Below are 25,837 nucleotides of genomic sequence, written 5' to 3'. Positions count from 1 at the left end.
GGAAGCTTACAAAAAAATCTAAACTAAATCTTAAGGGGAAGTATGCAACAATCATTTTACCCTTGCTTTGTTGTTTTTCTCCATCAGAATCCGCTTTGCATTTACATTTGTCATTGCTCTTTCCCTTTCTTTCCTAGGAATACTCATGCTACTCCATCAAATCTCCTCCTCTTTTAAAAAGGAAATCGATAAGAAGATAATTTAAAATAAGGGATTCCTTATTTCATATACGTGTATGTGTATACAATCTGACCATGATATTTATAAATTAAGGATGCAACAAATAGTTTTCAGGTATTAGGAACATTTACCAGAAAATATTTTATTATCATTTGATCCTCCTGTTCATCAACTTCCTATATGTATGTCAATATACAGCATTCAAAGAGGAGAAGAGAAAAGCTTTCACAAAATAGAGTTAAAAGAACACCCAATAAATATACTCAAGATGTTTGGTTTGTAGTAAAAAATAAAGAAAAGTGCTAACATCTCTTATTTTTTCTCCATTTTACAGCCTATTCTACTCTACTCCATTGTAATTAATGGTATAAATGTATTATGCAAATTTAGATATCCAACAGACCTCACTTGGAAGGCATGGGAAATTCTAACAGTTCTTAATGCTTATTAATATCAAGAGTAACAGTTCTTTTCCATGGAGGATATGTATGTCAATCTATCATTGACATGTGGACTTGTGTCAACTACATACATCAAATGAAACTGATGTGTTTGAAAACATGTTAGTATTAGTTTTTTCTTTAAACGTGTCAGCATATCATAATGGCGATTACTGTTGCCCCCAAAAGCACCAAGACAAAGATTTCTTTTAGAAAGAGTGATTAGATGTAAGAAATTAAGATATGATAGAACTGCGTTTAGAGAGTCCTGTGTGAACATATTAGGTACAAAACACAAAATCATGAAAAGCATCCTGTTGTTAAATTTGGACTTTCCTGCCTCTAACAGCAAGTTAAATATGGAAAAGTACATTTTGTTTTCTAAATAAACAAATATTTAAAACAATATCAAATTTAGGTAATTATGAAAAATAGCAATTTTGAAAACTTTAGCAAGGAAGTTTTTATGTGTGCCGTAATAAAAATCACATGTGCATAGTAACATATACTTACTTCAGAGTCTTCATTAAAAAATCATTGAAAACACAGCTATATGTCGTAAATCTAACCAAGAATGATAAGTGACTTATATTTTAAAATATTATAAATAAGAACATTTAACATGCATACATTTCAGGGAATGAAAAATTAAATTTACAAAATGATTCAAGATATAAATAAAATATGTGTTAATAACTGTTAAAACATCTAGCAAAACTGTCCCTGGTTTTCCTTCTAAGCACTTCTTTATATTTGAAAAAATAATTCTTAATATTATAAAATAAATTCCTTAGCTCATATATTATACATCTTAGACAGGTATTCACATAGTAAATCTATATCATCACCATTAACCCTAGACTATAATGCAGATTTAAGATAAACTCAACCTTTAATAATATATAATGCATGTATAATATACAAGTGTGTATATATTCACATATGTGATCCATGTATAATTTGTATTGAATTTTGCAATCATGCAGTCCACCAGTATTCTAAAATCAGGAAAACAAAACAAAATCCTGACTTTTGATCTGAAACACCTACAGCACAATCTAGAACTTTAATGTCTGTTAGAAAAGTTACATGAACTTGAGAAAGTCACTCGACCTCTTCAAATTCCACTTTACTTATTTGGAAAATAAATATAATTAAGCTTGTTCATCTCTTATTTTTAGTTAATTATTGTCAGGGTACTTCAGACAGATATGGAGGCATAATAGTATAGCATAATGCTCCTTTCATCAATAAATACTGATGTTGCACTATTTGCAGCTGTCAGATATACTTTTATGCTTCTTGCTACTTCTTTGAGAAACAATCATCAACCTCAGTTTTGTTACACCTTGGAATACAGTGCAGTAATTATAATGGTTCTTGCACATTTTTCTAAAAACTAACCATGCCATTAATCCCTATTTTTCATTCACGTTTAATGTAATTGAAGAAATGTAAAACATTTTAATAGTTAAACGGACAAACTACATAATAAACATTTCTGGAGAGTCTGAATATATTTCACCATGAAGTAAAATTATTAACCTAGAAACATGCTCATTGATGTATATTCAGCACAATCCCATTAAAAAAGAAAAATTACATGAAAGAATAAAAAAAAAAAAAGGGTTTCTGAGGAAGCAGCCTGAAATGTCTCACTGGTGTTAAAGAGCAATCATAAAATGGTAGCTTTTCAGGTTAGGTGGCTTTTTTGTCTGTATTGACAATTTTTGCTACATTGCTTTTGAGGAAAGAAGTACCTTTCTTTATTGACTTAATCTACTTGTTAATACATTTCTTTTTTCCCTTGCATCCTAGTCAAAATATCTTTAATTGAATTCTTTCTTCTTCTTCAAAATGATATTGACCATTCAAGCTGATAAAAATCTTTATCAGAGGAGTGCTTTATTGCAGGTAATAGAATTTCTTACATTATCTACATTTAAGGGTTTCAAATGTTAAAATAAGACAATAAATAGAAAGAGATAAGAACAGAATAAAAGAATAAACTCTAGAAAACTGTTAGGGAAACAAAAACGGTTTTCGTATCTTGAATCATAAAAGGATGTTTTAAGCAGCAAAGTCAACAAGGACACATACAATGTTTTCAAGTAAATAAATATATTTACAGTTTTATTTTAATACCATGGCTTAAGCCCATTTGATCATGCATATTATATGTTACATAATAATTCAAATAATTTAAGAAATTTTATAGCATATTTCTAAATGTTACCATCATTAACCATGATTATTTCATTTCCTGTTTAAAAAATATAGGGAATTCAGTAAAACCTGCTTTCCTCTCCTTAGCTCTATGGCTCTTCTGTTGTCCTGCACCACAACACTGAGACATCCTTTGGGTTCTGTCACTTATCCTTGCAATAAACTACAACACTCAAGAGTGCCTTGTTGCTACCCAGCCATTTGATAATTAAAGTGAGCTATTAGAGAAAGGTAATAAACAAGGACACACAGAAATCAGGCAGTGATGCCAAGCCCAGGAGACAGGTTTTTTTTTTTTTTATGACACATTCAACAAACTTCCCTCAATATGAGGTCAAGAGCCAAAAAACTTTCTTCACTTATTTAGAGATAGAAGTAAGTTTTTTACTTTCTACAGTTAGAATAAGACTCTTCATGATTTATTTCGTTTGAAGACATACTGTTTTCATCTTTTGATCTCAATGCAAGGCAAAAACAGAGGTAACTTAGTTCTTTGGTAAGAACTGTCACACTAGGATGGGGGAAACTAGAAGCACTGTTTTGAAACTTACTTAATGTGCATAGACTATATGGTGAAATTAAACAGATTATAACCAGAGAGACAAATGACATGGATGAGAAGGTTGAACAAAAAATATGTACTGCCAAGTGGAATATTACACTTCAGAATAGCTGCATATAGAGACAATTTAAAAATAAGTCTATTTTTGTTTTAAAAATACAATAAGGTAGGAATATGTTAGCTTAATCTACATCCATTAATATTTTATGCAATTGTGTGCAAATGCAAAAAGTGTGAAATATCTGGAATGGAAACATTTCTGTATTACATACTCTGAGAAATAGCTAACACATGAAATAATGGAAAACTGATTTCATATTTAGCATGTCAGATTTGTGATACATTTCTTATCAAATAATGATTTAACCTAGGTTGAAATATGTACTGGTTTAAATAAAACTTCAGTGCATGTAGGATTCCACAGGGCCTTGAAAAGAAGAAAACAAAAATAAACAAATGAATGACATCAAATTAATAAAATGAAATGAAATTTTACTTAATATGAAGATGTAAAATGTTTAAACACAAATTAAAAAAACACAGACCAACACACCAACATAAGTCTATTCTACTTATGACTTTCTAAGTAAAAACTGCTATTAAAACTTAATAAAAATATTTATATTAGTAATGTTTCCAGGCTCCCAACTTCCAATTAAATACTTACTACCAAAAGCAAGGTGAAGGAGTGAAGACCAATTAGCAAAATTTTATTTCTCTGGTTTTGTAAGTGGAGTAAAAAAATGAGTTTTCCTCAACTTTTTATGTATTCTTCATTTCCAAAAAACTAAATGATTAAAGGTAAGTCCATCTGGCTCTCCTTTTGGTAAATCATCCTGAACACAAAGCTCCAAAAGAATTTTCAATCTATTGCAATTATTATTATTTTGAAATCTCTATACTTTATTGCAGTTTTATGTGACAGGAAATTAAAACATTTCAAAATACTTCACCTTTAAAAAAAGGAACTCCTGTCCAGGAGTGTATATAAGATCCTATAAGAAATATAGGATCCAAGAAGTATAGAATATGGCAGCTGCCTCCAAGGCATGTAGAATTCGGTTGGAGAGATAGAAATGAATATAGAAAATATAAGCCATACTACAAGACAGTAAGTTCTATGTCAATACATAGGAGCTATATATGTCAACATATAGAACTGATAACAATATCTAGTACTGACAACTACAGGATAGGTTATATAGGACCAGTAACTGCTGAAATTGTTCTATAGAAAGAGAGATCACTCCCAGTTTGAGTGGCCAAATCAAATGGGAGTGGAGCTGGGCCTAAAAAGAGAGATACATCATAGGGGAGGCACATTCTAAATAAAACAGTTAAAAACAAAATAAACAAACCAAAACACTAAACAACAATGGAGATAAGAAATAGCAATTTGTGTTGAAGCAGCTTAAGTGGAATAAAAGGTTTATGTTTGGGAACACTTAGAGCTAAAATTGCATAAGTAGGGAAGGATGTAATTTTAGCAGCTATGACACTGGTTTGAGGAATGTGGATTTTATCCTTTAAGCCTTAGTGAGCCATTAAGAGAGAGTTTTAAAGTAGAAATACAACACAGTGTAAGCTGTGTGTTTGTGTTTATTTCTTTTAGATTTACCTGTGGTGCATATATAGATTAGATATATAGATTAGAATGTGTAGAGACTTTAAGTAGGAAGCCAGGACCAAAACGAATGTGGGTCAGTCCTAAAGCAGCAAGCAGTACTGAAAGGTGACTGTTCTTCATAATCTGATTTTTCCTGTTAAGAGGCTTGTTCCAGTTTTGTGAACAGCTGACCCATCACTCAGGTTACAGCTCAAAAGCAACATCCTCAGGTCTTCCATGATGAGTCCTTTCTAGACACAAGTATTCCTACTTCACCTGACATCATCTCTTAATCTCATCTTTCTGCTTATTTACATCATGGCCCTCATCACTGTGTGAAATTCTCTTACCAATTTCATTTCTAATTGATTTTCTGTCCTCATCCACTAGAATATGAGGTTCACGAAGAAAGAAAACCTGTCTATTTCTTGTTCACTGCTACAATCTCAGTGCCTGGAATACCTTTCTTTACTTTTATTTAAAAAATGACTGTATAAATGAAAAAGGGTATAATATCTTGAGATGAAAGGAAACTCAGGGCTCTACTTGTATGTCGTACACAGAAGCGCACACATATTTGCCAACCAAACATGTTCTTTTAAAAAAAAAAAAAGCCTTCAGAATCATTAAGGCTAACAAACATTTAATAGATACTCAGTGTTTGGTTACCTGTTTCCCCAATACTAGTTGAATGAATGTAAAAAGACAGAGGAAATAAATTTTAGAAATCTAGAATCTGTGTTCCCATGTATTTTATGACTCCTGACATTCATGTTTTTAATAAAGCTCTAATATAGATCCACCTTTTAATATTTTAAAAAGTGTTAGTAAAAATGAAGGGAATAATATAATAGATTGAATATGTTCAGAGACACAAATGTCATAAAGTATATGATCCTAATATTTCTCTTACTATGAAAGTTTATAATATTCTAATACTTGTCATGTAGTGAGGACGAAAAGCCCCAATACTTCTCTGTCTTTTTTAGCTAGTATAACATGAAGCAGGGGAGGGGAAATTACCAGGAAATATTAAAGCTCAACTAATGAGAATAAATGGTTCCCCTTAACTAGTCTGTAGAGACAACAGTAATTTGAAAAATAGGGTACTTTTTTATGATTAACCACTCTGGGGATATTGATATTGTAACAGCTTTACACCTTCATTATTTCACTTATTAATATAGTCTAGAGATTATTCCATTCCAGAACATTGAGGTTTCCTCTTTTTGCAGGGGGAGGGGGCTTCTACAGCCCGCATTTTGTGAATGAGCCATTATACTAAACAGTCCCCTATTGGTGGAAATTCTGTGTTTTCATCTTTAGCTATTACAGATAATGCCCACAAAGGAAAACCTTATAGAAATGCTATTTGGTATATAGGAATGTGTATGTTTTGGGTCAATTTCTAGAGATAGTATTGCTAGATGGAGAAAAAATCCATGTACAATTTTGTTAGATTTTTCAAAATTTCTCTCGATACAAAATTGTAATAGCATATGACAATGCCATTCTTTAAAAGGAAAATTCTTGAGGAAAGTAAAAAATGTTCAAAAGGTCACATGATTGAATGATATTCAGTCATTTAAACTATGAAGTAAAAATTTATTAATATTACAGCACAATATCCATTTTAAATGCCCAAAATATGTAAACACACGTATGTTTATATACATGTAATATATTTATAGATATACTATAGATCCAGTGTTTGTATGTTTACCATAATAAAAATCAAAATGGAGGGAAAAACTTTTAAAAGAGTAGAAATATATACACTCACACCAAGTAATTTTTGTCTTATAGTGACAAAAGGTCCAATAGTGAGTCATTACTAATGCTCCCTCAAAGAAGAAAAATTAATCCTTTCAAACTAAATAGAGTTTGTAGCAACTTTCCCATAAATTAAGAAGACTTTTAAGTAGCATTTTTGGAGCAATATGAAGTGTTTCTTATAATCTTAAAATTTGAAAAACACTGTATTTCTAATTCTAGTCTCAGGCTAAAAAAATGAACAATTCATCAATTTTTAGGTTATACTTTTCTAATTCAAGAAAATACTGAACTTGTTTAGAGTGTTTTTCTTTTTGAAAATTACTCTGTATTAGACTAACCCTTAGACAAATTTTCCTCTAATTTGATGGAGTAAATCCAAATCTGTAAATCCACTTATAAGCACAAAGCTCATAAAGTAATGACAAATCTGAAGTAATTCTGATATGTAAACAACTATGACTCTTTAAGCACTCTGAATTGCAAATTACACTCTTTCTGGCATAAATTTTCTCTATAGTAATTCAGCTATATACATGTAAAATTCTAACCACCATCTTAAAAATGTGGCATCACATAAGAGTGTAATTTTCTGATATTCTTACTTTATAGAGCATGACATTAATGTTACATGCGGCTCTTTTTTAGGAAACTTTCTGTAACACATTACTCTGAAAATTCCAATTCCTTTGCCTATTTGGTATGAAGCCAAATATTTATGGAAGTTTTTTTTTTCTTTACCTCTCTACAGTTATTTGTAAGTTATTAAAACACTTTACATCTTTATTTTGAAACACTAATAATCTAATATTTTAATGTTTTTTCCCTAAAATGATTACTACTTCTTTTACTGGCAGACGATATAAGCTAATGAAGGCAAACAGAATTAGCCACCCCAAAATATGTCTCTTTGGCATAAAAATTACACTGAGTTAATTATTTTTAAGAAACTGCAGACACAGAAGAAGCTCTCAAAAGTGACTAAAGTTACCCTTTGTAAGAGATATTTACGTTTATAAGGGTAACCTCCATTTGTAAGAGCGTCTCCCTCTCTGTACCAGGCAGCGGAGGATGACTAAATCTCTAGAAACTCTTGTCAGTGGAGAAGGCACGGACTTAAATCTAACAACCTTACCCTTGTTTACTGTGTTTTTCCTGGTAACCTCCCATAACTGGCTTCCCCACTGCCCAACACCTTTCTTTTGTCTCTAGCTGGAGATGGTATTTAAAGTGTTGGCTTGGCCATTTCAGGGAGTTAATGTATACAGGAGATATACATGGTATTAAATTTTTGTTTTTCTCCTGTTAATGTGTTTCATTACAGTGGAGACTCAGTCAAGAACCTAGACAGAGAGCCGGAAAATTATTTTTCTACCCCTACAGTCTGGAGACCCATGATGGGGCTTGCTGAGGCACCATACATGCTCTGGAGTCTGCAGATGGGATTCTGGAAAACTGACAGAAGCTGGCTAAGGGTAATAATTCTTACCAAAGGCAGATCTCCTGGATCTGTGTCTCTATAGTGCCTGGTTCAGAGAGGAAGGTAAGCATTTCTTGTCCCTTCCTTTCCAAATTTAGATTAAAGGGAGAAAATACCTGCGTGAATTAGTTTCTTGGGTATAGCAACTTTGGTAAAGATTTTTTTTTATGAGTACTCTTGTTTTATATTGATCCACTTTCCTCCCAGAGAGATAGTAATTGTTTGCTTTTATGTCTGTCTTTTCTGTCATTTGTTATAAGGAGGAGAACCATAGCCTAGAGAGGTTTTCCTTCTATTTTATTCTATGCCTTAAAAGCTTGGCCTTGTAGCCAGTTAGAATATTCTCCCTGGGATCCACCAGTCAGAAGATGCACGTGTCGGCATGCATCTAGTGGACAGCCCAATAGCAGCATTTTCATTGTCCCCCCCCCGCCCCGCCACCAGCTGCCAGGGGAGTTTGTCATAGGGGTCCCAGTCCATAGGGGGCCTTTGACATCTCAAACTTCATTGTCTCTTTAATGCTGGAAAAGTCCCATTCTAGTAGCACCTGCCTGGTGTCACAGATTAGCGGGTCTGTAACTGAATACATCACACGTTCTCACGGAAAACCGGAGACACCATTTTCACTACACCATTCTTACCACTTGTGACAATGAAGGTCTTTGCTTTCTTAGGCTAACTCTGGGAGTGAATTTTCAGGATCTTGTGATGGCTGTAGCTTTTGCACACTCTTTTGGGATGCCTCTTGCATCTATGGTTAAGCCACAAAAAGCCTTATTGGTGGTTTGAGTTGCTATTGAGATATATAAGATCCTACTTGTCAATGGCCAGATGATGAATCCTTTGAATTGGAAAAACCTCTACACTTGAAAAATTTTTAGAGAGCTCTCATTCTAACAAATGTCTTTTTGGTACCCATGGACAGACCAGATTGAAAAGAGGACACTAAGAATTGAAATGGCTTGCCTTACAGACTCCTTTGACAAGATGAAGTTACAAAGCCTCATTAACCACAACTTTCAGAAGATACTATCAAATTCAGAGAACAGTTAGAAGGATCAGTGGACATCCACAGTCACATTCACAGGAACCCTGATTGGTAGCTAAACGGTGCTCTTCCCACCCATGACTGTACTGGACTTATCAGATAAACCAGATGGCCTCTTGGGAAAACTTCCTCACAGAAGAAACAGATGACCAGAATTTCTCCCAGGCCCTCCTACAAATGATCAGGAAATGGATCAGCTGGAGGCTGAAGTTCAGGTGCTGATTGAAACAATAGCAGAGGCTTCTCCCCCTTAAGGTTAATTGGTTTAAGGTTGAATTGTACACTCGGGAAAAAAAAAGGAGAGCAATGTAAAGCCTTTGTTGAAGGCTTTATATAGATTTTACAAAGTCATACTGCATTAAACCCTAAAGTTCCAGAATATAGAAATCTTGATTTCCATCTTAGTTGGAAATCTTCTACCTGATATAAAGCAAACTGAAAATAATGTAGTTGAATGGGCAGGTCAGTCCCTTGATATAATTTAGGCTACAACCAAATTCTTTGAGGAATTAGAAACAACTTTGTTTTTCACATCTTTGCAAAACCAGAGTTGCAGCTCTAGAAACAATTCAAAGTCCATCTATCCTTTTTACCCACGCCACCAAAGGTCCCCTATTCATCTCAAAATGCTTGCAAAAGGATCAGGACATTGGAAACAGTACTATCCTGCACCTAAGAAAAATAAGGAAAGTTTAAATAGTAATTATTCCCGGCCTCCGATAATATGCAAATATACCCCCAAACTCCATTTTGGAGAAAACTTGGATACTTTCTCTGTGTTTTTGAAATGTAAATTTTCTACCCCATCTTAAAAATTTTCTACCCCATCTTCTCTAGGACCTAAGAACCACTCCTTGAAATGTAAACTTTAGGGAGATGTTTCTCATCCGAAAGAGAAAAAAGGAGTTATTTGGAAAATGGGCAAATGAAAAATTCCAAGTCTCTTCTTTCACAAATACTAGCAGGAAAAAGGAAAAAAGAATCTTTACCCATCTTAGTGGACAAACTTCCAGAAACACAATTTGGACCCAACTGTTTTCTTATAAACTAGTGAGTCTCTTATAAACTAGTCAGGTTTATAGTCAACTAATATTGTACCTGACTCATAGCTAAAATTTTAAAATGAAAGCTATAAGATATATATTTGTATCTGTATGTTTACAGATGTCTATATATGTATGTTGTAGATGTGTGGTATTTTTCTACCTCCAGATGTTATTGCTAAAATTAATCTGTAAAAGAGCTCTATTTAATTGACTTAAAATAAGTGCTTTATAAATTAAGTATTCCTAAAACTCTCAGAAATATAGAAACTAATCCAATTTAAAAAAAATCACAGAATCTTGGATGATCTCCAGTAAATAAAGCTAGTTGAAGTTTGTTGGTTTAATTAAAATAGACATGTCTTCAGTGTCATTAAATATAATGCAGACATCCAACTCTCATTCTACTTCAGTGTACTAGTTGAAGAAAGTTCATATTACCTCTGTTAACAAAATTTGTAAACAAGAAAAATAGTTTAGGATGATGGCTGACTTTGCCAAATATCTCACAAAGTTTTCATGAGTAGTTTAAACATAATTGTTGAGAACAAGTGATTTAAAAAGGATAAGAGTTTTTAGGTGAATGTTTCAGCAATAATTATGTATTATGGTACATCTATTTAAATAGTTTCCCAAATCCTTTTCGTAACTTCAATCCTTAGAATTCTGCTGAGTTAAGTGATAGAAATTTATCAGATATCTAGATTATTTCCAAATTAGATAAAATATTAAACATCAATTATTGAACATAAGCTTATCTACTTTTGGCTTCCTATTATAGAGGAACTAATTACATTTGGGCTTGTTAGTAAACATTTCTTGTGCCACGTCAAAAGACTTTACTATTAAAAAGAGCACATGCTTCTAAAATTATAAAATGTATTATTAATTTGCCAATGTAAAGAATGCTGTAGTAACATACAGTCTATAATTGCTTACTTTTTAGTTTTCACTATAAATTAAAGTTCATAAGCGTTAAAAATTCTAATTAATGTGATTAAAACTACTAGAAACAGTAAGGGAAACAACTGCAAGGAAAGTAAGATGTGTTTTTGGCTAAGCAAATGTATGAGGTATGAAATTCCTAGAAATCTGATCTATACTGGTATAAAGTAATTCTATTTATTATCTTAAAATGTATGTCAGACACATAACCAAATTTCCTTGTCAACTGCATTGTTATGCACTCTCGTCGGATCTTTAACAGTAGCTATTTTTAAGTATTTGTCATTTACAGACAGTTATTATTTTACTTTCATGCTTTTGCAAAAGTGCTTAATCTTCAAGGAAATTCATGAAAAGGGCTCTAACAAGCACTCTAGAATACAAATTCCTGATAACTCTAAGATCATGAAACCCAACTAGGTAAGAATTGCCAGAAAGAATGCAAGAACTGGATTAATGAAGAGTGAGATTTAATAACATGGGAATGAATGAAGTGATGAGGATGAATATAATTTTTATGACTTTTTGTTTGAAACATTGCTGGTTCTTTAATGTTTTGTTTCTCTAGACTTAAGGAAACCTTTTTCTTTTCTCTTGAGCTAAGTATGAATTAAAGCAATTTGGCAAAGTATGACTTTGTGAATAAAGATGAAACAATTACTTTTTCTCCCTAGCTGATCCCTCCAGAATACAGAAACTCTAAGTATTTTTATACTTATTTGCATAAATTCAGTAAGACTCTGTTCTTATAAGAGGACAAAACTGGAAACACTGGCTATATTGCCAAGGCTTTGACTGGAATGTCATATTTGAGAATGTGCCTAGAATCAGATGACCACATAACTTTAAGAAACTAAGTTTGATTTTATGAAGCCAATAATGTCCCTTAGAAAAATAGCCTGGTACCTTGCTTACAGGGTTTCCAGCAACCTTCCCAGGTGAACAAGGAAGTTCAACTTTCTGGCAGGTACAGGAACCTCAAGATATTTTTATACCTTGAGAAGAGATATATATATAGGTTTTGCAGGCAAAGTCTGATGGCAACTTTTTGGCTTGGCTTCCTAGCCTTGAGGCTTTTAAAGGTTCAATCTGTGATTCTTTATGAAAGTTCTAGCAAAGCAGATTTAAAAAGAACCTGTATAATCACTATTCTTGCTGCACTTATGTAAATAATCAGGCCAAGTTTAATGAGACTAGACCTATTCTGCAAACGTTTTAGTATTATTGTGATTGTCTTTGGTAAAAATGAGAGTGATTATAGAGGGAAATGTTTTAGTAGCATACCTTTGTGGATATTAGATTCTAGTCCTATTAATTATCTTAGTATTTTTTTTTTTTTTTACCTGTAAACTGGAATGGAAACTTTCAGTTTCCTCAAATATCTTGCTACAACTCTTCAAACTCATTTCCAATTTTCTCCCACCCTTCTAACCTGGAATGGGTGAAAAGAAAAGCCCTTTCCTAAAGCTCTGCAAATCGAATGTGAACAACTTGATATAAACTTCAGAGAAATCACCACAACAGCTCATGTATAGACAATCTTCCATGTTTGTTGATATGTGGGACACTCAAAGTTTACCTAAACACCTAATAATATCAGAGACAATCAAACTGAAAAAGATGCTTTGAGCCTGACATATAGAAATCTTGACTGGCTGATGCCTGGACTCAGAAACTGAGTTATAGTTTGTTCTAATCATTAATCCTTACCTTTCTTTTTCTACAGAAATGCCTCTTACGAAGTACCTGATTGCAAGCACAGTATAGACCTAACATTGGAAGCCCGTTTGCAAGACCACTCTTGAAATGAGACACAACAGTTTAACTGGACTGACCTATTCTCAGGACTAAGACACTGGTTCAGTGAAATAATGGATCAAAATATCAACTCAGCTTCTGAACTGTGGGACTTCTTGGGGAAGTTTTAAAGGCAGGACTTAAAGGGAGCAGAATTTGACACCCTAAAATATGTCTCTTTGGCATAAGGATCATCTTAAGCTGATTATTTCTAAGTAATTGCAGACACAGGAGAAGCTCTGAAAACTGAACAAAAGTTACCCTTTTGTAAGAGACATTAACATTTATAAGGGAGACCTCTACTTTTAAGGGTATCTCCCGCTCTATACCCAGAAGAGAGGATGACTAAATCTCTAGAAACTTTTATCAATGGAGAAGGAAACTTATCAACTTAAGTATGCCAAACAACCATACCCTTGTTTATTCTACTTTTTCTTTTAACCTCTATAACTGGCCTCCCTGCTGCCCAACAACTTTCTTTTGTCTTTAGCTGGAGATGGTATTTAAGAAGGTAGCTTGGGACATTTCGGGTGTTAACTTAGTTTTCCTGTGTATCTCCCATCTATACCAGATGTACACATGTTACTAAACATGTTTTTGTTTTTGTCTTGTTACTCTGTATTATAAGTGTGTCTCAGCCAAGAACCTAGAAGGGTAGAGGGAAAATTATTTTTCTTCCTCTATACAAGTATTCTCAAGTTCCAAAGTATGAGTTAAGTAGCTGAGAAACTTTTTGATAGAGAAAGATCATTATGAGTGCTAATGATCTTGACAGATATTATCCTATTTTGTGTTGCTGAAATCAAGTTACAAGTAGGAGATTGTCAGAGAACAGCAGATATCACAAGAAAACTAAAGGGGGAAAAAATGAAGTAATTTAATTAATTAAATCTGATAGCCTGATTAAACAAAGCCTCAACCATGACAAAATAGAAAAGCCATCAGTTGGTATAATGAAAAAAATAAAGTACTGTCACATCCTTATGCTAAGGCAAAAAATTGTCATCATTATCATTTCAATTTAGAATATATGGTTTTATGATTTCTGCATATTGAAAAAGTAATGTTCTTAGGGAGTCATTGTGACTATTACCTTTAAAAACATTTAAATATTAATTCATACAAAGTGTAATATAACTGGATCACAAATATACTCAGCCAATATTTGTATGAATCCAATTTAATCATATTAAAATTCAAATAGCCATTTAAAACATATTAGTATATAATTTGTTAATTCTTATTATATACATACAGAAGTTTAAAAAACTTTGCATCTAATCCTACCTTCTATAATAAGTAAATAAAAGTAGATTCTTTTTTATACCTATGTCATGCAGGTGTTTCTCTGTGTGTATTGAGAGACTATGTGTTTTGGTGTATATATATATATATTTATCTATATAAATATTTTGTATTTATATTGCAAAGATGTGTATATATATATATTTAAAGAATAAATGTCCTTTTACAGATTTTCCTGATTGTAGACCACATTAAACGAGACCATTGCTTTCCCTAGAAATAATATAAATCTCCAAAGATTTACATTGAACAAGTACTTGAACAAAGTCTTAGAGCTTAAATTAACACAAATTATGATTAGCTACAACTGCATAGTACATCATAAACAGATACTGAGAGATGCCCTTAGCGTATACACTGTGTTTTCTTCCTTCAGAAGGGACCCCCTATTATGCAATGCCACTTAGCACACTGGAAAATAGTAAAACAACTTCTGAAGTTTTCTAAGGCAAATATTTGAAATTTTGAAGTTAGATTTCCTATAGAAATGTCAATCTATGAGATGGAAGTAGAAGTGGGTTGGGAGAAATTTTCTTTTCAACAATTATCTACTTTTCTTCTCTCCTATCAATGCTATCACAGAATCAACATAATTTTAAGCAAATATGATCATCACTATTAGTAGATGAAGAGGAGCAAAATATACTAGCACAAAACATGCCTCTTTGGCAAATGGATTATCTTGAGCTAGTTATTTTTAAGAAACAGCAGGAGAAGCTCTAAAAAATTGAGAAGTTACCCTTTGTAAGAAGAATTCACATTTTTTAAGACAAACCTCCATTTGTAAGGGTGTCTCTCCCTCGGTACCAGGAAGAGAATGACCAAATCTCTAGAAAATTCTATTAATGAAGAAGGCATCAACTTAAATCTGCACAACAACCATACCCTTGTTTACTGTGCTTTTCCTGGTAACCTCCCATTGCTGCCCTCCCTACCCCCATCTTCTTTGCCTTCAGCTGGAGGTGGTATTTAAGGTGGTGGTCTGGGCCATTTCAGGGAATTACTGTTTTCCTGGGTATGTCCCACTTATACAGGAAGTATACATGCTACTAAACTTCTGTTTGTTTTCTACAGTTATTCTGTCTCTATTGTCATGGCGGGCAGTCCTCAGCCAAGAATGCTAGAGGGAAAGTTATTTTTCCTTGCCCACATAATTTAAGCTATATAAAATATTTGTGGGTGTGCTCTTTTGCTTTGGTTTAATGAATATTTTTACAATTATAAGAATTTTCATAGTTAACACTAAGCCTTGTTATTTTCCCCATGAGAATTTCAACCACAAATTCACTTAACGGAAGAATTATCAGTTTACTAACACCAATTCTATGTAGACAGAAATGAATTAAAGACCTGGAGACATTCCAGGAATGATCTAGCTCCTACATAAAGATTCAGAATTTTAAAAGGAACCATTCAATGCAATACTGTTAAGGACAACTGCATGTTGTCACCCATGTTTTAAAATCACTGGTTGTCTATGCTGACTTGCATTTAATATGTCTTCTAAAAGGCACAAAGTAGTCACTGCAAAATATTTGTTAGATATAACAAGGAAATACAGAATAAAAATGTAGGATAGCAATATGTACTTCTCTATGATTTTTGTGAATAAAGTAAAACAATGCACACTGATTTGTTACTGATTTTTAGGATTATAAAAATATCATTAGAGTCTTAGTTAATCTATTCATTTAATTTTCACCAAGTAATTATTGAGTGCTTTCTTTATTTGTTCACTGTTAGTAGCACACCTCTGATAAATGGGATGTGCTGATATACAATGAAGTGTAACTATACATTTAAAGTTTACAGATTCAGCTCTGCCTGGGCTGAAAGAAGAGTGGTACACAGAGAGAGAAGAGGATGGAGAGATGCATGCAAAAAAAGAAAGAAGAAAAGCAAATGCAATTTACATAGTATGGTCGATTCGACAGTTTTCTTCTCAGGGCCCCTGCTAAGTGAATAGGATCTAAGCGGCTGAGCAGGCTGTTCCCTCAGGTGGTCTGGGTTCCCCTAGTGTGAGTCTCCTGATACACTGGGTCTGATTCTAGGGTTTAATGGTCCAGAATCCTTTTTTTTTTTTTTTTTTCATATTGCAAGGCCTCTAAATGAAGCAAACTATTCTTATCTAGGGCTGCAGCCAAGATACAGCAATTTGTTCTGACTGAGGGTCTTTGAGGAGTTGCAAGGAGCACATCACAAAAGGATTTTTGGCTAAAGGTGATTTTTCACCTCACTTCCTTCAAGTCTCACATCTCACAACTCATCCTCAGACCTGCCCAGGTCACTCTATTTAAAATTTTTGGATCGTAGCCCTAACCACACCCTTACATTCACAATTATCTTTTCCCTGTGTTATTTTTCTCTTTTACATTGCATTAGTAGCTTCTAACATACCATACACTTTACTTATTTATTATATTTTTTATTTTACGTATAATAAAATGCAAGCTCCCTGCGGGATTATTTGTTGTTTGGTTAAAGGATGTATCTCAAGTACCTAGAACAAGGCCTGGCTTCCAGTAAGCACTTAGTAATATTTGTTGAACGATGCATGTATGAATCTCCAAAAGTGGTGCCCTTAGAATTTCACCAATAGATAAGCTGATTCCTCCATTAAATATTAACAAGCACCTGTGGCAGTCGATGTTTCCAGTGTTTTTCATCAATGTTCTTATATGAAAGTTACCCTTAATGTAATATGAAAAACTGTAGTTCAAAAGAAAATCTGGAATATATCATTCAGTTTTTAAATCTGATTTTTTTTAATTTGTAAAAACAGAAATACCTGAGATAAGTAAATATTAAAGAATGAAGCATATTGGGGAAAGGTATTCATCTACTAAACACTGGGGCACACTGATGTATGATCAGGATAAGCACTGAATTTAAGAAAGATGATAGCCACGAATGGATCCAAAATAGGTTTAAGAAACTACAGTTTATTAACAGCTGGATGAGGGAACCTAATTGATAGCTATTCAATTCTTAGCATTGGGCTTAACCCATAAGCTGACATAATGTGTTAGCATAACACAAAACACTCTCCTGCTCTAATAGCTAATAAAACAATTACAGTAAAAACTAATTACTTTTATTCCTTACATGATGAACTATTTCATATTTGTTAGAACTCCCTGCACACTACTAACTGTGTCGGGAGGGATCCAAAATTAAATCTAAGAAAAATAGCATAAATTGAGAATACTTAGGTAATTGTTTTGAGTTTTTCAAAATGTGTATTCATAATGCAACTAGTTAAGTGGAAAGCTGCATTTACAAAGTAAATCCCACCATTTGGAAAATGCGTTAAAATATTTGGAGAACACACAGTGCTGTGAGCGTACATTTCCAAACTGATTTATGCTTCACTCATACATGACAGACAAAATGTGTGATGTCACAATTCGGTTGATTTTAAATAGTCAAATGAAAACCATTAATGATATTTAGACTAACAGTGATTAATAGTATTTGATGAAATACCTGGTAACTTTAAAACTCTTAAAGAAAATACGAACAAAGCATTCCTAGTTCAACTAAACACTTCTTTTTAAATATAAGTGTAAAACATATACTAATGAAAGGAAGATCTTCTTAAAACTTTAGTGCTTCTGCCTCTAAGAGCAATCTAGAGACCCTGTGACAGTTCTGAGTCAAGTTCAGGCACTAATCGAAAGGAAAATTTACACCCAAAGTCAATCAGCCACATTTAAAATGACAATCTTCTGTAGACCATCAAAAGGAAGTTAAAAAACTGTCCATAAAGGTGTCAAATTAGTAAAAGGATCTGAATTTTCTCACTGCCAGAATATAAAATTTCACTGTAGCATTTTGGTTGTTCATGCTCAGTTACTTTAACAAAATGTTATTTGCAGTAGTTCAAACTATAAAGTGTTTATAGGCAGCATATGTGCTTTGTTGAAGTATCTATTTATACAACTGATGTAATCAAAAGAATCTTGCCTACCTCTTAAGGTAATCTTGTAATTGGCAACATTGCTACCTGACAAAATCTATTCATCTTCTCTCCAGTTTTAATAACTCAAGTGACACCTAAGAAATTATTCTTTGATCTTTCAATAAACTAAGCCTGTGCAGACAGAGGAGGGTGAAAGAGGTTAAACTGGCATTGATTATTTAAGACACATTCATCATTTATTTAACAATCTCCCTCATCACAAGAACTATTGTGTTTATAGGTCCTTGCTGAGACGCTCTGAATTTACTTTTAAATAATTCTTGCCATGTGCATTAGAAATCAGCGCACACTGTACTCTAACATTAGTTTCAAGTCTCCTGATAAATCTGTTGCAGGCTAGAAGTTGTTTATTGTACAAACCTTTGAACTTATTCACTGTAGTGGATTTTTGGAAATTTCTTTTAATAGTTTTCATTATAATTAATATCTTCTGGGGATTCTATTTCCTTTCTTAAGCAAAATGTGTAGTAACAGCTGTCTTCCCAAGGAAATTATATTAATAGATACCTGTAGTCTCTTATATTCTGACATTTATATCACTGAAACATGATCCATAATGATCTGTAAAGAACAATTTGTGGCGAATATTGACAGTTTTAGAAAAAAAAATAAGAGACAAAAAAATCATCCATAATGTGCATGATTTCTACAAGATCTTTCATTATTTTTTCTGATAAATACTATTGCAAATTACAAATAAGTATAGCATATAGTTGGTATATATATCATATTTGTGAAAAACTAAAATGTCAAATTATATTTCCTGAGAAAATGTGAGCAAAATGTTATAAGTCAAAGGATAATGATTCTTATTGAATATAAGAATGTAAAAAATCATTTATAAATAGACATTGAAAAGTATAGAAGAAAATATATTTCAGTCATGAAAAAAGTTACACTATTGATGAATAATATTCCAAATAGTCACACAATTTATCACATTTAAAATGCTTACTTATTTCTATTTTGTTTATTTAAAATATTTCCGTCCCCAGTTTTTTCAATACAAATTGCCCTAAAATCTATTACAACACTTACATCTAGTTACTGGCATAGGGTTCTAGATGCATATTTTTGGTAATTAATTTGCTGATTCTGATGATCGTCTTAGAATATATCACCAGGAAGTATAAAGTATGAAATCTTTAGAACATATCATTCTATGTTAATGACTACCCAAATCATATCAGAAACTTGTACAAGGTGATCCTTTAAGGACTCACTACCAAAAAATTATTACTCTTTAATCAGTAAAATACATTAAGCTCTCACTGTCAGATATGAAAAGAAGCTACAAATGATGAAGAATTAACTATGATCATGGCTTTTAAAAATTTTATTTACATGTCTGGAGAACCAAATAGCATTGATATAGGAAATTTTGTAAAAATAAGAAAAGTATGGGTCATAGATATGCATTAAAATGCATAGGAAATCGCTAGTAGCTATAACTTAGCTACCTCCCCTATTGAATTATTGTGGTAAACCCCATTTGAACTTAATAAAAAACATTTATTTTTAAAAATATTAAACATTATCATTTAAATAACATACAGCACTGGTATTCAAGAAGTACTGTAGTCAGAATATTGATATCTAGAATATTTAGGTATCTAGAATAAACATTAAATGAATGTAAGGTAATAACACAAAAGAAAAGCATAGCTTTTCATGTTTTTTTAAATTAAAAAATAATGTACATAAATATCTGAAAACAATTTTTTCTGGAATTGAAAACTTTGGTTTATATCCTCATAGAGACAGCTTTATGTTAAATATGTTAATATACTTGGAAAGGCAACACAATGGTAACATCATATTTATGTTATAAACACAAGGACATGCAGATAGACATACATTTTATAATTATACCCCTTCATGAAACTTAAAATTCTCTCTCTTCTATTAATACTTGTCAATAAAGTGGTAAAAGTAATATTAATACATTTTTTTAAAAAGAAGAGATTTCTCACAAATGTTAGATACAAGATAAAGAAGATAATTCCCTTATGTTTCCATCAAAAGGAAATTTAAAGTCATGAACTTAGGCAAAGTGAAAATTTCATTGCTTTATTTAAGATAGGTATTTGAATCAAAGTTGTCCAAAATCATTTAGTGTTACTAGAAGCCATCTTGTATTAAAACATGTTTTATAATCCTATTTTGACAGTTCAACAAGTATTTCACACTGAGAACAAAATGCTAACTTTCAATTAAATTACTTTCTGCAACCTGCACCAAAGCCCAAGAGCTAAAATAGTATTGTAAATTTCTCTGCAAAGCTGTGTTTCCTTTTATGTGCCAGAATGTAAAAATGATATGCTTGGCCCTTAGTGATTGCAAACATAATAACTTTATCAAATTGTTAATATATTAGTACTCTCTTAAAAATAAATTGTCCTAGTATTCTAATATGTCTCTTCCACATGTCTGCAAATTCACTAATTCAAAAGACTGTATTAGAGTTGTTGGTTTAAAGAAATTAATAAGACACTGGTACGCTAGTCGGTGCCTGTAATTATCTTTTTCAGTCCCAGAAGGTATTTGGGGATTATTTAAGAGCAAAAGATGAATGGTGCACCACTAAATCCTATTAAATCAATGAATGGGCACAGCAGCAGCAGAAGTAAATAAGCTGTGGAGGTCTGAATACCAATAAAAAAGATAAAAATGGTTTCATATAGCTACTTACATCATAGCCTAGAAGTTCAGTTTGTGTGGATTTATCTACTCTTGAAGCAAAAGCCTTCTGTAAATGCTGAACTTTGTCCTGCAAAAAAAAAAAAAAAAAAAAAGCAAAACCAAAAACACATTGTTGGTGAGTCATGTGCTTCTACACTAATATTCCCCACTTATTAAAATTTGGTTACTGTACAATTCATGATTCTTTGTGTGCATACTTTGCTCTGGCGGTGCTTTATTCATCAGCTTAAACATTTAGAGCTTTAAATTTCAGATCATAACGACTCCGTCTTTGGCATCTTTTCTTTTAGTAAAGGAACCACTGAGTCAGGATCATGGTTGAATGCTAGAGACATGATTTGCTTAAATGTGAGATCAAATGATTATACGGTTTTTTGTTAACTGTTGTGTTTTGTTTGGTTTGGTAAATTAAATTGATAGGATTTTACTGATCTCGTTTCAGAGCATTTACATTTAAAATCCAAAACATTTTCAATAAATAATACCATCCAGTGTATTCCATTTAGTATGTTTATATTTTTTTATCTTTATTTTTTTGCTTCTTAATTGTCTCCTTCTGGAATCCACACATTTAGAAATCTGTCCTTTAAGGGATCTGACATGACTCCAATCCTGTTATAACTAAGGGACATAATGCATGAAGGATGTCTAGGATTTCATATCTCAAATGCAAATGTACTAATTCCGATTAACTAATGACTGGGCCTCTGGCTGGGGTCCTCTTATCACTAAATGTATCACTTAAAAGGAGATCTTGAGAATAATTATTGTAATGTGTTCATTGTGTGTCTGGCACAGCTGGGAGTGCTGTACTCACATGATCACATCTCATCTTGGGAGTTTTACTACTATTACCACCCATTTTGAAGGAGAACAATACAGTTTACAAAGTTTAAGTAACTTAAGTTTCCCAAGAAGTTCACGTGATTCCACTAGATTCTGTTTTTGCCTTAAGTTGCTTTAAAGGAGAATTTGTTTCCCTTACTTGGCCAATAAAATAGTTGTATAATATTTTAATGATACAAACTGATTTAATTCATCATTTAACTTCTTCCAGGAAGCGACAGTGGTCATCACAAACCTCACCACCAACATACAAAAGTTGTGTTTCCTCTCCTCTCCTCCCCTCTGCCACCCCTCCCTTCCCCCGCTCCGTTCACCCTCCCTTTGCTTTAAATTCTTCCTGAGATATGCAAGTTATCCAAGCTGTTTAACAAAGTACATACATAATTTAGGTAAACATAATTTGACATGAAATATATAAAAGAAATATTTTATGGACTATTAATGTCCCAACCTTCTAACTTCCCTATTACAAACTTCTGGTGCTGCTATTCAGACAAAAATGAAAATAGAGATTAGATAACTCAAGAAGATGTAATGTGAAAAGGGAAGATTTTAATTATTTGAAAGTATAAGTGAAAATGTGGCCACATTTTCCAAAATAAATTTAAAACAAGAAATAACAAGTTGTGTTTATTTAGACTTCTTTTGGAACTGGGAAGAGAGCAAAAAGGTAGTAGCAGGTAAAGGAACAAATAACATTTGCTATCAGTGAATGGTTGTTTAGAAAAATTTTTGAAATGGGTTGGAGTCATAAGTATTAGAAAAATAAGTTATACATCTGTAGGTATATAAATGTTTATATATGAATCAGAAACTACACTCTAATGCATACAGTGGGGAAGAATAGATAGCAAATACTTCCATTATGCTTTCCCCACATTTTTTATTTTCAAGGGCTTCCACTCTAAAGATAGGAGTTGAAAAGGATTGGTAAACTCTGGTCCATTGGCCTGAGTTTTAAGACTAAGGAAATTTAAATCAAGATAAATGAAAAACTCGAAAAGCTTCATTAACCAAAAGCCTAATAAAAGCAAAACAAATAAACCCTAAATAAAGAATAGCTATCTTCAGAAGTTTTAAAAGAAAAAACCACAGACATTTCTAACGAAAAATTCACTGCTACTCCCTTTTGCAGGCATTTCCACAACAAAAACATCATATTTGAATTATTTATTATGTATACACTTGTATGCCATATTCAAATGTGGAGAGTAAATTAAAAGTTTCCAATTGACTTATGTGCACAAAATTAAGAATTAAATAATTCAATGTAAGTTTATTTAGTAGGAAGAAAATTTATGAAACTTTATGATAATTTCTATAACAGAGTTAGATTAAATAAAGACTATATAGTTGCTGGGAGATAAGTCTTAATGAGTCTTTTGAATTTCTGAAAGACAGATGGAAATATATGGATCAACAAATTTAATATATAATAACAAGAGTATTATAGATAATAAAATAGAAAACATACAACAAAAATAACTATTACTAGATGATAGAACTGCAGATAATTTTTATTTCTTATGTAAGAAATGAATATATACTAATTGTGTATATATATATATTTATATATATAATAGAGGAATAGAAACAAAGCATCATATTTTCATTTCCACACTGATTTGACACAATAAACATTTTGATTAAAATTGATTTATTTCAGTATAGAGAAATAGACATTTCATCTTTCTGATGCAAATGTATTTGCACACCTTAATTCATCTATAATTTTTATTAAATGCACATTATGGGTGTTGTTCAAGGTACAGGGGACATGAAGGGGGAAAAAAAATAGCTTCTTTTATTAAAAAAAAAAAAAAAAACTTCCAGTGTGGAAAGATAGAGAAATCAAAGACAATTAGTATTCAATATATAAAGTAAAGGTACTATAGAGAAGCTGGAGATATGTGTATGTGTTGGAGAGAAACATAGGAGAGTTAAATAACTAGAATGCAGAAGCTACTGACGTCCCAACTAAGATGAGAAACATGAATTATTATTAGCCACTTGGAGTGGAAGGGATAGGGGTCTTTCTCAGGCAATGACATTTGCAAATATTTCAAAGTCAGAGAGACCCTTACAAAGATATATATAAACAGCTACTAGTTCAAACTTGCCTAAGGAGAGACAATGAAAGGGACAATAGTGCGAAATGAGACTAGAGTGGTAAATCAAGTCCATGCCAGAAAGGATAGAATTCTACATCAAAGGATTTTATAGTTACCTTAATTTTTGAAATATTATTTTACAGTGAAAGGCCATAAGAATATTTTAACTAAATTACAACAGAACTTATTTAAATACTTCTTTTCACCTTGTATAAAAGACAGAATTAGAAGGAAGCAACTTGGAGAAGAGAAACAATTGAAGTACATTAAACTTTATTTTTCTGGACCATCAATAAATTTACACATACATGTGATTTAATGTGGCTTTCTTTCAGTATTTTCCTATGTAAGCAAACATTGCAATACCTTCTTCTAACCCCTCTCAGAGGGATAGAGGAGTATTAAAACAACTCAACTTTTGGTAGATACACTTTATAAATAATTCTATACCCCAAACAAAATATCTAACTGCTTAAATTTTCCTTTCCAAGCAATGACAATATCAATAATTCTTAACAAAACATACCCTTTTTTCTTATTTCAGATTCATAAAACATGTGTGCTTAGAATTAACAAAAAGAAAAATAACTAGCATATTCTGTGGAAAAATGTAACCAAAATGGGATGAAAAAGAGGAATTTCATTATTTATATTTGCTGTTTTTACACTGCTGACTAATCTGACTTTTGAATATGTGGAAGATGTGAATTTTACATAATATTGCTATATGAATTAAAAATATATATAATGATTTTCTCTCCAAATTTCCAAATAATTTCATCTGACATTAAGAGTAATATAACATCTGTATAATAAAAGCCTGCTACCATAAATGAGTGCATATAAACCAAAGAAAACATGCATAGTTTACAAACTTACTAAGAGTAGTTACTTATATTCACATTTCCCTCTACGTCTGTAATCTTTACCACTACAACTATTACTAACAATAATAGATGCCATTAACAGAATATAGTTATATGCCAGGCACTGTACCAATTTATATGAATCCTCTCAAGAATGCACAATGTCTGTTTTTGTCCCTTTTCAAAAGAACAGGAAACTAGTACTTCGGAAGTTGAAATCAGTTGCTAAAGGTCACACAGGCTATTAAGTCAAACAGGCAAATTGGAAAACTTTATCTGTCTCCAAACCTAGGTGTACTTTCTATAAAGATATTCTGACTCTGGAAAAGCTTACAAGTGGTACTGCTGCTCCCATTTCACATACGCAAGGACACATACGAAATGCATAGTTGCTATACAGCTAGTATGATAATAAAACTGCTCTTGATGTTCATCCTGCCTATATTCTCTTATGAATTCTACTAAGTAATTCTGCTTTACTGTGAAAACAATTTAAGTACACTTAAGATTTATCAGTTTATTTCGTGTAAGAGCTACAATCCCATAAAATATCCATTACTATAATCAGCAAAGCATTTTGGAGCATGAGTCAGGAATAAAATGATAAAGTTAATATAGAGTTAAAACACAAAATTGAAAGATGTAAAAAAGCAAACTGAAATAAAAACTAAATGTTGAAAGGCATGAAATCCTTTAACAATAGGATCAGTTCAAGCAGAGTAATCTAAAAGTACATTCTGCTTAAGCTGTTAGAATCATTTCTGGTGTGTGTGTGTGTGTGTGTGTGTGTGTGTGTGTGTGTGTGTGTGTGTGTGTGTGTGTGTGTGTGTGTGTGTGTGTGTGTGTGTGTGTGTGTGTGTTTTATGTGCTGGTCAGTCAAAGAAACTGCCTCTACAATATATGTTGTCAATATAAAAAGGCTAG

The 25,837-nt window shown here is 32.3% G+C and overlaps 1 protein-coding gene across 10 annotated transcripts in view; it reads right to left on the bottom strand.

The window, feature by feature from the left end:
• Positions 1-25,837, bottom strand: part of CCSER1 (coiled-coil serine rich protein 1) — a 1,319,150-nt gene that overhangs the window by 579,368 nt on the left and 713,945 nt on the right. For 3 of the 10 annotated variants that reach the window (XM_082461685.1, XM_082461688.1, XM_082461682.1), the window contains one exon: positions 21,080-21,157. The exons of 3 other annotated variants lie outside the window; for them this stretch is intronic. In XM_082461685.1, the coding sequence (XP_082317811.1) occupies positions 21,080-21,157 (78 nt within the window). Of the gene's footprint in view, positions 1-1,519; positions 3,836-21,079; positions 21,158-25,837 lie in introns of those variants that run through there. 4 more of the 10 variants (XM_082461691.1, XM_082461687.1, XM_082461689.1 and 1 more) reach the window with 2 other exon arrangements.

This window comes from Balaenoptera physalus (assembly GCF_965194825.1).
Source record: "Balaenoptera physalus genome assembly, chromosome: 5".
NCBI classification, from domain to species: Eukaryota; Metazoa; Chordata; class Mammalia; order Artiodactyla; family Balaenopteridae; genus Balaenoptera; species Balaenoptera physalus.
Note: the sequence above shows the minus strand (reverse complement) of the source record. Positions and strands in the feature narration are given on the sequence as shown.